The sequence below is a fragment of the Microtus ochrogaster genome, chromosome 4, assembly GCF_000317375.1.
Source record: "Microtus ochrogaster isolate Prairie Vole_2 chromosome 4, MicOch1.0, whole genome shotgun sequence".
NCBI classification, from domain to species: Eukaryota; Metazoa; Chordata; class Mammalia; order Rodentia; family Cricetidae; genus Microtus; species Microtus ochrogaster.
This window is the reverse complement of record NC_022011.1, coordinates 33,610,956-33,624,995: the sequence shown is the minus strand read 5'-3', so window position 1 is coordinate 33,624,995 and position 14,040 is coordinate 33,610,956. Positions and strand designations below refer to the sequence as shown.

The following is a 14,040-nucleotide window of genomic DNA, read 5'->3' as shown; positions in this document are numbered from 1 at the left end:
CCCCTACGGGGCCGTTTGGTTTTTATCTCATTTTGAGTTGGAGGTCATGGCACATTATTTTAGTATTTAAAGTTTTTTTCTTATTTCTTTAAAACTTATTCGATTGAGACTCAGAATCTTCCTTCCATTATTTCTCTCCTGAGCATCAAACCCTCATTGTATAGAAAATTAAGAAAATGCAAGACCTAAAATAAACAATAATATTCACCACAAGACACACAGAATACTCACTGATCTATGTGATACATGAACAAACTTAAGTGGAAATCAGAGCCGTAGTTTTGCAAACAAGCTTTCTGCTATACCGAATTTGCTCTGGTTATTCATCCTCGCCTGTTTGGCAATACCTATAGGCTTTACTCTATTCTAGCAGCGATCTAGCGCCACCTAGCGCCACACATAAAACTCTGCTTTTCTCCTTCTCTTCCCTCTCTCCCCCTCCCCTCCCTTTCGTCTTTCCTCCTAGAAGTAATGGTAGATTACTAACTATCCCAGATAATGTTCAGGAAATATATAAAAAGACGGAGAACTAGATGCAGTTGCTCACTCTTGTAATCTCAGTACTCTGGAGGACTGCAATAACATTTCAGGCCAGTCTGAGCCATATAATAGCTTCCAAGCCTCTTCAGTCTACAGAGAGAGAATAAAATTAAACAATGCAAAATAAAAACACCACTGACTAATTGAAACTCCAAAGATTATTTCAGAAAGACGGTTGTCGTCTCTGTGCGCCCAGTTGGGGGTGAAGGAGAAAAGCCAGAGTGGAAACACTATCAGTGGGAGCCGATCAGATGGAGCATAAAACTTCAGACCTCTGGTCTATCGCCAGGCAAGGTCACAGGGACCAAAGCCCCACATGTGGAACTCAGAGAAAACTGCTTGGAGTTCTGCCAGTCTGGGCCTTGAGGTTAGACAAACCTTTTGATGCGGGTGGCAAAACAAAAACAAAAGCCAAGGGGTTTCCTGTCTGTGTCTCTCACACGGGAACATTCTTGGTCCTCACAACTAGCAAACTCACTCCTGGGAGTCTCAGAGAGAAAGCCAGGTGGAGCCCCAGCCACCAGGAAGGGAGAGGGCGGGATCGAGCTCCTTCTGAAGTGGGCACAGGGCGGAGCCGCGGGAGCATCCTTGAGCAGGCGTCGCGAAGCATGATGGGAAAATCCTCCTTCCCTTGGACATGGCGCGCACCTGCCCGGCAACATTGGCCGGCTCCAGCACCGCGCTGTACCGGCCCGCTCTGCCCAGCGTCTGCCGGGGGTTGGGTGGAGGCGGCGGGGGAGGGGGCATGACTGGAGCACCCCCGAGTACAGCACCGTACTGAGCTCCCAAGGTGCTGAGCCCCAGGGCACGCACCGTCCCTGTCCGACTCTGCGGGGATGGCGTCCCAGGTGTTGCAGCTGCTCAGGCAGGGCGTGTGGGCCGCACTCACAGGGGGCTGGTACCACGACCCCGAGCATAGCAAATTCACCAACAGCTGCCACCTCTACCTGTGGCTGTTCCTGCTGCTGCTGCCTCTGACTCTGCACCTGGTGAGTTCCCAGTTTAGGAATGGATGGGGGCGGGGGGGGGAGGAGGAGGAGAAACAGGAAGGGATTAAGGAGGAGGAAGAAAAGGAGGGAAGGAAGATTAATAAGGAAGAGAGGAGGAAAGAAGAGAGAAGGAAGGAGATGAATAAGGTAGAGAGAACAGAACAGAAGAAGGAGAAAGGTTATGAAGGAAAAAGAAGGGGACAGGGAGTCAGAGACTAGACCTGGGCTGGGAATGGGACAGTGACTTTTGAGAAGTAGGGACTGAAAAACGTGGGGGATTTGGGACAGCAATCCTGCAGGACACCAGGGAGTCACAGGGAAGAAGTACCTAGGACCTGAGGGACTGTGGCTCATTAAGAATTGATGCGGTCTGCCTGGATGAGTCAGGCCCTGCTGGTGAGAACTGTTGAGACTGGCTTGTGGGTACCCAACCCTAGGCCTCATGGCTGGGGATGGTATCTGCTATAACGTGTTGTGCAGAGTCACAATGAACAGGCAATATGAGTTTTCCCAGGCGACCTGATTTCGGTTGTTTGCTGTTGGTTTTTCTCCTCTCTTTGCTTCCTGTTTTGCTTTAAGAAGGCGGATTCTACCATCAATTACTTTGCAATTCCCACACCATGGTGTATAGAAGTCTGGGGGAGGGGGACCAGGAGTGGGTAAATGTTGTATATCGTACGCCAGAGCAGTGTGATACCTCCTCCTCCGGGATGGACACCATGAAGGTGCTAGCGAACGCTTGCTGGGAGATTACATAGATGACCTTCATAGGTCAGACAGACACATAGGTAGTTGAAGCCATGGTGAAACTTCCTTAACAAACTGCCTGCCGCTAAGCTGAGCTAGGAGTCAGGTCAGATGTGCCTGTGAAGGACTTCATCCCTCAACAGCCTGCGATCCTCCACAAAATCTTCAATGGGTTTGCATGGCTGACAGGTTCCGAGTCTGACATTTGAGATGCCTGGTGGCTTGGCATCCCTGGGCTCTGGCTCCTTTCCTGGCAGTTTCTCCAGAGCTGTGGTTCGGACGACAGACTGCCTCAGTTGAACTCTGGTTCCAGTTTTTCCCAGTTCTGGAAGCTTGGAAGAAGTTAACTCACTCTGACTTGTCATTTTCTCAACTTTAAAAAAAAAAGGAGGAAGAATACAATCACGGCTTTATCTTTACATTTTATTTATCTGTGGGCAGTGGTGATGTGTGTGGTGTGTGTATGTGTGCTGTGGTGTGGTGTGTGTGTTCATATGCTGTGTTGTGTGGTGGTGTGTGTATGTTGTGTGCATGTGTGTAGTGTATATGTGTGGTGCATGTGTGTGTGTGGTTTGGGGGTTGAGGTGCATGTGGTGTGTGTGTGGTATGTGTGGTGTGGTGTGCTCTGGGTATGATACATGTGTGTGTGATGTGTGTGTCTGTGTGTGGTGTGGGGGTTGAGGTGTGTGTTGTGTGTCTTGTGTATGGTGCATATGTGTATTTGGGGGTGGTGATGGTGGGGTGTGAGTGTGTGTGTGTGGTATGTGTGGTGTGGTATGCTCTGAGTGTGATACATGTGTGTGTGTGATGTGTATGGTGATGGTGTGTGTGTGATGTGTGTGTGTGGTGTGGGAGCTGAGGTGTGTGTTGTGTATTGTGCATGTGTGTATTTGGGGGTGGTGATGGTGGGGTGTGAGAGTGTGTACTTGCAGGCATGTAGAGAGGCCAGAGGACAACTTGCAGGGATTCCACTATGTGGGCGTGGTGGATCAAAAGGAGGTTATAAGGCTTGGTAGCAGTGGGTACACTGAGCTATCTTATGGGCCACTAGAACCAGTTTGTGGGTGCAGTGGAGTTCAGTGAGACAGTATATGAGAAATCTTGTCTGGATTGGTCTGGCTTGGACCTGGACTTACCAGGTTATTAGACTGAGTGGTAGGAAGATGTGTCTGAACAGCTGGTCTTTTGGATGTAATCTCAAAGCAGAGGAGATACATGAGTTCGCGGCGGGAAAGGCTTGGTGACAGGAGGTTGGTCCCATTATCCTCAGTCAGGAAGCAGAGGCAGATGAATGGCAGTGCTCAGCTCATTTCTTTTTTATTCAATTTGAGACCCCAGCCCTTGGCGTGGTGCCATCCATATTCAGGATGAGTTTTCCAACCTGAATTAGCTCAGTCTAGAAACCCCTTTACAGACATGCCCAGGGACTTGCCTTTGTGTGATTCTAGATTCCGGGACATTGACAATCAAGATTCACCATCACAAGTTTCAGGTGTTTACTCCACAGCTGTCTTTATGTATTTACACAATAAAAATGTGTTATACTGTTTCAAAAGAAGTGATGGCCCGCTAGACACTGCCTGCATAACAAGAGCACCGTGTCTCGTGAGAGGAATGAGTCACCCACATCATCCTCACGAGAAGAGACCGATTGAAAGGATGCTAGTGTCAAACGTGTGCTTTCTGTGCAGCTTTTTTCCATCATGTCCTATGCAGGAGGGTGTCTGGCTTTTTCTGAATCTAAGATTTATTCAAGGATCTTGCAGGGCTTCTAGGTCCTTGATTCACCTTTACTCTAGAGGGTCCTCAACCTCTTTTGCTTTCTGGAGCATTTAAAGCTGTTTTGTACAGTGTTTCTAAATTTGTATCTCTCTGTTTTCTGGGGGGTTACATTGTGACTAGGAGTTTGGAGAAGGCAATATTGAAAAGGCTGTGCCCTCCTGAAGCATATTGGGGGCGTGGCTTGTTATCCACTCCCATTAGTGCTGCTGTTGACTGTGGCCACTGATCAGTGTGGGGTCCGCTAAGTTTCTGCACTTTGAAGTACGTATCCCCTTTCTGCACTTAGCAATAGGTGAATTGAAATATACAGATTTCATTGCCATCAGTTTTAAACTCAGTGGCTGCCGTACTCTTGCTTAAAATACTTAGCACAATAGTAGTCACAATGTGCAGACTTTGCACCTTGGTTCTTCCAGGCTTTCTCAGCTGGTAGGCTTCTGCTAAAGAGAGCATTCTCTTACCTTTGCTGGCTAGAGCCGTGTTCTGTTTGTTACTGTTGACCACATAGAAATATTTTGTTTGCTTGCTTTTTTTTTTCGAGACAGAGTTTCTGTGTGTAACTTTGGAGCCTTCCTGGCACTCACTCTGTAGACCAGGCTGGCCTTGAACTCACAGAAATCTGCCTGCCTCTGCCTCTTAAGTGCTGGGATTAAAGGTATATGCCACCACTTCCGGGCTCATAGAAACATTTGTGTGTCTGTGTGATATATACATATGGCCCGTGACTGTGTATAAGCCAATTTTTGTTTTTTGGTTTTTTTGGGTTTTTTTTTTTTTTTTCTGAGACAGGGTTTCTCTGTGGCTTTGGAGCCTGTCCTGGAACTAGCTCTGTAGACCAGGCTGGTCTCGAACTCACAGAGATCCGCCTGCCTCTGCCTCCCGAGTGCTGGGATTAAAGGCGTGCGCCACCATCGCCCGGCTATAAGCCAATTTTTGACATAGGGTGTCTACTTCACTTGCTCCCCATCTTAGATTTTGAGACAAAGTCTCTCTGAACCTGGAGTTCCCCAATTCCACTAGGCTGGATGGCTAGTAAGTTCCAGAAGTCCTTCTGCCTCCATCTCTCCAGATCTGGGATTGCAAGCATACACTGTTACCTGTGCTTTTACAATGAATTCTAGGGGTTTCCACCCAGGTCCTCATGCACCTTCATGGGCAGGCACCTTCATCCTTTCCCATCAGCATTGCTTCTGATGCTCAACGGTAACCAGTCATCCTCCCAGGGCTCTTCTACTCTACCCGGATAGGGACTCTTAGTATGCAAGCAGATACAATTTGGTCACTGGGAATCCTGGGTCCCCCAGGGCTGGACTGGAAGGCCCAGAAGCTCACATCTCAAGCTCTGAGATCTTCAGAAGCCCGTTACTCTAGGCGTTAGCAGCCGGACACTTGTTCTGGGATTTAACCACAAGTGGTCCCAGCATCCCAGCAGCTCAGGTCATCTTCAGCTTCTCAAAGCAGTGAGCAGGAGCAGGTGGCACCCATTAGTACAGCAGCTCCCAAGTGCACTTCCAGCATTAGGATGTCCAGCTAACACAAGGGTGCATGCTCAAGCTCTTGGACTCTCTGCTCTTGGACAGCAGCTAGCATTAAAGTTCTCAGGCCCATGGTGTCTGAGATGCTGATTCCTTCAGGCAGGCCGTCTCTCACCTCTGTTCGTCACAATCTTTTTTCTTCAGTGCCAGCTCTCTTCCTTCCCCCACCTTCTACTTCCACCACCCAGCATCATATTCATTTCCAGTTTCCCCTCATCCCTTCCCATGAAAAAATAAATTATAGACCATCAGATCAAACAACAATGGCTTTATCGTATTTATGGCTATTGATTTGTCTTAAGTATAGAAAAGAAATATAGACTTTTTGGTCTGTGAAGGCCATTAAGAATCTTCTGGTCCTTTTATTCTCTGACATAAAAATTTATCTTGCATGGCGTGTCTATGTCCCGAATCTTTACCGTCTTAAAAGAAAAGGCAGACGTAATACTGGATCTGCAGTTAAGGTACTTGAAGAGCAAATGTGAGGACCAGAGTTTAGATGCCCAGAATCCACATAGAACATTGCGTTGGTTTGGCAGCCCACCTGTAATTCCAGCCTCAGAGAGCAGACAGGGAATCCCAGAGTGAGCTGGTTAAGTGAGATTAGCCATGTTTGTGAGCTCTGGGTTTGATTGCGAGACCCTGCCTCAGTGGATAAGGAGGAGGATGATTCCCGATCTCACCTCAGGTCTCCATGTGCACATTCACCTGTGTTCATAAGTTCCCACACACATGCCAACATGCATGCCAGGCACACATACAGTTGCATACACACACACATATGCACATAAGGAAAATGGGGGAAAAGAATAAAAAATAGAAAAAGGAAGAAACATATCCATTGCTCTTGTCTTGTTAACATGTTTCTAAAATAAGAGACTACATCTCAGTTCTTAATAACCAGGAAAGAAGACAAATGTCTGTCCAGAGGAGATACCCCCCAGGAGCCCCTGAAAAGGCCTCTCATTAGGAAATGTTTGCTGGGGTTTGCACGTGAACTGTCACTAAGAGGCTCTCTTGTTGGAATGCATGCTTCCTAGCCATGGCACTGTTTGGGAAGGTTCTGGAGCCTTTGGGAGATGAAGCCTCACTGGAGGAAGTGGTTCCCAGAGGGTGGGCCTTGGGGTCACATAGCCCAGTCCCACTCTCCGTCCACTCTCCGCTTCCTGTTTCATCAAGATTTGGAGAGGTCTGGAGTCCCACCATTGTACGTCTGCCTGTATGGGAACTGCCTGCTGCCTTGCTTCCCCCTCCAGCCTGGGCTGTATACCTTAAAACTGTGCTCCTCAACCTTCCTAATGCCGTGGCCCCTTAATACAGCTCGTCATGTTGTGGTGACCCCCAACCTTAAAATTATTTCTGTTGCTACTTCATAACTGTAATTTTGTTACTGCTATGAGTCATAATGTAAACATATGATATGCAGATAGTCTTAGACAATAGTTGCAAAAGGGTTCTTTGACCCCACCCCCACAAAGGGGTCATGACCCACAGGCTGAGAATTGATGCTTTAAAGTGTGAGCCAAAATGAGCCCCTCCCTGAAATCGCTTCTTGTCAGGCACTTGGGAGCAGCAGTGAGAAAAGTCACTAACACAGCGAGTTGTCTGGCTTGCTCCCCAGTTTCCTTCTTGTGTTTGGACACAGCTGATCTACCCACCAGACAAGCAAAACACTTGCTCTATGGCTCCTTGTTACATTTAAAACTGTGTCTGAATTGTTAATAGTGTCGATGGTTTGGAAATTAATAAGCAATAGTACATTCAGGGATAGTTTTAAGGATACAGGGTGGATGATGGCTGCAAGAATAGCAATGGAAATTAGAGATGCTAGCATCTTAATGCTTGCTGGGTACCCAGAGTCCTCCTGTTTCTGACTTCTTAGCACTGCCTGGCTTTTTCATGAGAGGTCTGGGGATTGAACTTAGGTCCTCATGTTTGCGTGGCAAGCATTTTACTGGCTGAGCCATCTCTCCAGCCTCAATAGTTTGGTTGGTTTCCTTTCTTTCTTTCTTTCTTTCTTTCTTTCTTTCTTTCTTTCTTTCTTTCTTCTGGGAATTGAACTTAGGGCCCCACATCTACTAGGCAAGTGCTCTACCACTGACCTGTGTTCCCAGCCCTACTTTAATTCACATAATAACAGCACATTGATGTGCGGATTTGTGCATACATTATGTAAAGGCTGAATCCTGCTACTTATAGCAACATGCTTAGTAATCCAAATCCAGTGATAAAGCATAATATATATAAAAACCAAAGAGCTTAGTAGAAACATTGGCCATCAAAGTCACTGATTAGAATCTGGGAAGCAAAAAAAGACCACAGGTAAATAGATAATACAACTCTTTTGCTTTGGAGATTCTAACCGGAGAAAATTCCCAAACACTGGAAATCTTGCCTGACTTTTGCTCAGTAAATAGTTGAATTGCGCTGAGGTCTAAAACAAAGTAGAAGCCTGCAGGCATGAGCATCCTTTCCCTCTCCTCTCTGCAGGCTTTCCCTCCAAACGTCCTCACTGCACTGTTCTACTGCGGCTCTGTGACCATCCTCTTTGCAATCATCAAGCTCGTCAGCTACCGCCTGCACCTCATGTTCGATAAGGGAGAAGTGATCCAGCGCCAGTCCCCGCGAAAGAAGAGCAAGCGAAGACCAGAGGGAGAGGCCAGCAACCAGCGCATGGCCAGCCACAAAAACCCAAGGTAACCTTGTCCAGACGAGCACCCACTCCCAACCGGAAGGATTCGGTTCTGGTTAAAACGATGCTCTGGGGGGCGGGGCTGTATCTAACTCTGTGGGGCACTTGCCTAGCATCCCCAGCAACCTGGGCTCAATTCTTTGCACTACAGAAATCTTGTATACTGATGTGTGCACTTGGAAGGTGGTGGCAGGAGGGTTGGGAGTGCAACGTCATCTATGGGTGCATAGTGAGCAAAAGCTGCCTCCTGCTTATGAGTTACGTATGAGGGCAAACATCCCAGGCTGACATGGGTCTCTGTACTTTGCTTATATTTAAAGCTAAACCTTAATAAAATTATTTTTTGCAATCTGGATATTTTATCTGGCTACCAATATAGCTTTACACTAAGTTCTAAAATTCACTTGGCTTAGGCTTAACAATGCTAACTATTCTACGTAAGTATTTAATCTTGTTACTTAAGTTTACAGGGTATAACAAAGAATCTTGAAGGATAGTGTGCCTTGCTATAGAGATCACACATGGCACAGTGAGGTTCAGAGGTCAATGCTTGAAGGACACCCAAGGTTACCATGCCTGTGTCATTTTCTTATAGTTTGAAGGTGTGTCTCTCAGGCTGGGGAGGATACATGAGGACCTGGGCTTGATCCCCAGAATTCATGTAAAAATCCAGGCATGGTGATGTAGTCTTATAATCCCATTGTTGGGATTCGTACAGTTTGCTGGCCACCGACCCTGCCAAATAAGCAAGTTCCAGACCAATGACAGGCATTGTTTCAACAAACAAGGTAGCTGGCAAACAAGCTATATTTCAGGTTGAGCTCTCTTTGGCTTCCACAGGTACACATGTGTACAAACACACACACACCTGCACACGCACAGAGGTGGGGGGGAGAGGGAAGAAGGAGGGAAGAGAGAAATTCTCCTAATTTTAGGGGAAAAATTTATGTGCTATTAAAAATAGGATTCATGTATAAGAAAAAGACCCTAGGAAAACAGTTTGGGATGGCAGGGAGGCACACAGAAGAGCCTGGCTCTCTGGTAACATCTGCTCTTTCTCACCCTGGGTCAGCAATAACAGGCAGATTCACAGCGCCAAGAAGGAGGAGCCTCGAGGGAGCCTGCCCACACCACCCCTCCGCTGCAGCTCCCGAGGGCAGAGCGTCCACTCCCAGCGTTCCTCGCCATTGGTTGGTGTTCACGCCCCGAATGGAGCATCCAGAGGGGGCAGTTGCAGTGGTCCCTTTGGTTTGCTGTGCTTCTCATGCTGTGGAAATGGCCCATGTACTTAGGACCATCAGACTTCACCTCCTGTGTGTTCCCAGGGTACCAATGGCCTCTCATGCTGTCATCCCTGTCAGAGAACCATGGTGCAAATCTCTTCCTTTCTTCTGCATCAGCCGTGAAGTCATCAGATTGTCAGCGTGTCCCACTTGTAGCAAACTCTGTCTCTTTCCCCACGGTTTTCTGCATTAGATCTTGCTTCTTGGAAAAACAATATATCACTGTTCCTGTTGGGTAGCTTCACTGTTCTCCATCCATGCCAGCTACGCTGTATTCCTTATGGTGTTAGCTTCCTTGTTAGCATCCTCCAGCTTTCTGTCACAGTGCAGCCATCTTGGGAGGTTGTCGGCACTTAGACATGTCTTAAAGTCCATTTTTTTTTGTCCATTTTATAAACACTTAAGAAGCACAGACGCTGAGGTGTCCGTTGCCTATGTACCAGTTAGAAAGACTGGGCAGCTGCTAAAGGGATAAGGGTGGAGGACGGCTATGTGGACCGCATGGAATGCGCAGTGGGCTGACTCTTATATTGATGTTTATTTCCTGTCTCTGCAGGAATTGCCAGCACAGGAGACAGTAGAAGACCTCAAAGGTAGAGTATTGTCTCTGTTGGATATTTAATCACAGCTATATCCTCGGGAAAGTCTATTTTTTAATCCTGTATAAATGTGTGTGTTTCTGTGTGTGCACACAAACTCACACAATGAGTGCGGGTATGTACAGAGGTCAGAAGATGGCACTGGACCCCCTTGAGCTGGGATTACCAGCTGTGGGCTGTCTGATATGGGTACTGGGAATGGAACTGGGCTCCCCTATAAAAGCTTTAAGCACCCTTAATTGAGCTGCCTTTCCAGCTCTGAGGTGAAGGTGTAAAGGGTCAGAGCTGTGAGTCTTTCTTGGAGGCCCTGCTCCCATGAGACATGTGACCATGCTGAAGGCTTTTTGATTATCACAGTGGGGACCAAGTGCTGCTGATGTCAAGCAGGTGAAGGCCAGGATGGTACTTAGAGCATCATATGCTACACAAAGTGAACCCCACAGAGCAAAGGAGGAGCTTGTCCGGCCTGTTGACTGGACCACTGTTGTTTCTCTTGGTTTTGCAGTGTTTCTCAACCCATGGGTCTTGACCCCCATAGGGTTCACATTTCAGATAGGGTTCACAAATCAGATATTTACATGATGATTCATAACAGCAGCAAAATAGCAGTTACGAAGAAGCAATGAAATAATTTTATGGCCGGGGGTCACCACCACATGAGAAATGGTATTAAAGAATCACGGCATTAGAAAGGCTGGGAACCGCTGGTCTAGAGGGATCATGTGACTTGCTCAAGCTGAGAAGGTGACAGAGAGCAGAACCAAGCCCTTTCTAGCCACAAGGCCCGAGTGAGCACGTGATTTAGACCACACTTCTCTGCCCCTTGAGGTCCCAGCACAGGGGAAAAATAAAAGAAAGAAAGAGGGAGTAATGGTTGTCATACAGACCTCTCCGGAGCCCAGGAGAATGGGCATTCTTATAGAGGAAGCACCAGGGCTAGGCTGGCTCATAGGCAGAGGGCTTGCCTCATAAGCGTGAGGATCCAAGCCACATCCCTAGAGCTCACATAAAAACACTGGGTGTACTGGTACATCCTTGAAACCCCAGCACTCAGGAGACAGGGACAGGGACTCCCCGAAGCTCATCGGCCAGCCACCCTCATTCAATGGGTAAGTTTCAGACTGGCGAGAGACCTCTGACTCAAAGAACAAGGTGTCTGAAAGAATGGCAGCTGAGATTGACCTTGGGCCCACGTACAGGCACGTGTGCTCACACTCAAGTACACACACACACACACACACACACACACACACACACACAAAAGCGTCGGAGTATTTACCGCTGGTTTTGGTTTCAATGTTCCACTCTGAAGCATTAGACATGGCGAACGTGTCCCATGCCACCCCTGTCATTCATTTCAGGTGTTGTTCTGTCAGAGGATCAACCAGAGGCAGTGGTGTCATCTACCTCACCTGGCATCAAGTCAGAAAGCCTACCTGCATCTCAGGGGCGTACCCCGGAACCCACTCCCAGACCAGCAGGACCAGTGAAGCCAGTTACCACAGAGATCCTCACAGGAAGAAAAGGGAAAGAGCCGGGGGGCACTGGCCAGCGCCCGGCCCGACACAGGTCTGAGAGTGGCCTGGTGAACACTGGAGCCTTGAAGAAGTTGCCACATCTGTCCCTGTCCCAGTATGACTTACTGGAAACTGACATCTCCTTCCAGCCGTGGGGCAGTGAGCACTCTGCTCTGATTCCACAGTGCCCCAGTTGTCCCCAGGATCCCACCAGGGCACAGTCACAGAGCAGATTGCCTCAGGACAGCCTGAGCAGCAGCTGTGGTCAGCACAACACTGTCCTGGCCAAACCCACAGAAGAGGAGGAGCTGACCCAAACATCGGGTCAGGTGGAACCGCCCTTGAACCAGGAAGTGGTTGACTCTGATGGCGAGGTTGCGGTGACCCTCATTGATAACTCCCAGCCTGGAGAACCATTGAGTCTGCATGAGCCCATTAAGATAGTCATCACGATGAGTAGCACCCCAAACTCCACAAGTGACCTGGAGAGTTCCCTGCACCTGAAGGTAACCAGCTCTGATAGAACCAGTGTCAGGCTGGATGCAGAGCCTTCTGGTCCAGGAGTGGCCGGTCCTGCAGATTCTGAGCAGGTCAGAATTCCTTTGATCACCCTTGAATTAACTGAGGATGGAGGAGGAAGAGGCATCTCTTGTCCTGAAGGAAACGAGGGAGAAAGAACCCCAGAGAGAACGCAGGTGATGTCATCTGCTCATTGTCTTGGTTGTGGATCTGGGGACATGGAGTGTAGCCCCCAAAATGGCAGTCCCACCCCACGGCATGCCTGGGAATCCACCCCTGCACCGCTCACACCCAGGGTGGACCCCGAGTCTGAGGAGAGCAGGGAGGGCCAGGCTAACCTGGACCCAGCCTCTTGTAAGAGTGGCCATGAGAAAAGGCACACCCGTGTGCTCAGTGTGGACAGTGCGACCGATGTCTTCTTAAGCCGGAGTCCCAAGGAGGTGGCCAGCGACAGCGAGAAACCCATCCCAACATCCAAATCAGACCTGGAAGCCAAGGAAGGGCAGATTCCAAATGAATCCAACTTCCTAGAGTTTGTCTCCCTACTGGAATCCATCAACACCTCCAAAGTGGTGGCCTCCGACTCAGCAGCAGAGCAGAAAGGAGCAGATCAGGGTCCTGCAGGTAAGACTCCAACCGCTTCTCTCTGATGACATCACAGCCTCTTCCCTTACCTGTGCTACCCAATCTAGGGCATCAGCTCTCAGGGGCTGCTCTGTTGCTTGGTGTGTGTGTGGTCATCATTATGTAGCCAGACTGGCTCATTACATAGACCAGGCTAGCTAGCCTACGAGCTCCCAGGGAGCTATCTGTCCCCACCTCCCATCTTGCAGCATTGGGATTATATACCACGGCACCCAGCTTTTATTGTAGGTTCTGGAAATCTGAACTCAGCTCCTCGTGCTTGTGAGGCAAGGGTTTATGAACTGAGCCATCTCCCCAACCATGTTGCTTATTTCTGCTTCCCATTCTTATTACATATACTGGTCCTGAGCTGTGGAACTGCTGTTTCAGATTTGGGGTGTTTTCGGTTTTTAGAATATTCAGTTGCACACAATGAGGTATTTTTCAGGTAAGACCCACGACATTCATGTGAATGTGCACACTCCTTTATCTTCTGGCTCTACCCCATACGCAGCCACGGGTGGGTGTACGCGCCTATATTCTAACTGTGCCTTGTTACATGAGGTCAGGTCTAAGTTTCCTCTTGCAATGCCACGTTGCTGCTCAGAAAGTTCTGGATCTTAGGGAATTCCCAGATTCAGGTTTTCAGGGTGGGGATGCCCACCTACATCTGCTCGCTCCACAGAAATATGAAGGCTTTACAAGGGGTTGCCAACGTCTCTAGAAGCCAAGGATGTTTATTTCCAGGGAAAGAAGAAATCGTTTCCCTACAGTTCCAGCTGCTGGGAAACAAACGTCTCTTCCAGCAGAGGTGACACACTGCTGGGAAAGCTCAAGTTTCTGTTAAGGGCCCTGCGCTGGGTACCAGGGATGACTCAGCTGATTGGGTGTTTGCATGTGAGCAAGAAGACCTGAGTTAGATCCCCTAAGACCCATGGGAGAAAGAAACTCAGATAGGGCAGTGGGTGTCTGTAATCCCAGCACTGGGGAGATGGAGGTAGAAGAACCTTTGGGGACCCACTGGCCAACCAGTCCAGCTGAACTGGCAAGCTCTAGATTCAAAGATAGATTCTGTCTCAAAAACAAAGGTAAGAGCAGTCCAGGAAGATACCTGATGTTTACCCCTGGCTCTGTGTGCACCTGCACACACACACACACACACACACACACACACACACACACACAGCCTTACTTTTCCTACAAAATTATGTTC

At 48.4% G+C, this 14,040-nt stretch overlaps 1 protein-coding gene across 2 annotated transcripts in view; it reads left to right on the top strand.

Moving 5' to 3' along the window:
- The first annotated feature begins 1,163 nt into the window (after positions 1-1,163).
- Pcnx2 (pecanex 2) overlaps positions 1,164-14,040 on the top strand; it is a 122,441-nt gene continuing 109,564 nt past the window's right edge. For both annotated transcript variants that reach the window (XM_026789982.1, XM_013345975.2), the window contains exons 1-5: positions 1,164-1,529; positions 8,084-8,289; positions 9,358-9,475; positions 10,125-10,161; positions 11,529-12,827. In XM_026789982.1, coding sequence (XP_026645783.1) covers positions 1,377-1,529; positions 8,084-8,289; positions 9,358-9,475; positions 10,125-10,161; positions 11,529-12,827 — 1,813 coding nt within the window. In that variant the 5' untranslated portion in view covers positions 1,164-1,376. The remainder of the gene's footprint in view (positions 1,530-8,083; positions 8,290-9,357; positions 9,476-10,124; positions 10,162-11,528; positions 12,828-14,040) is intronic.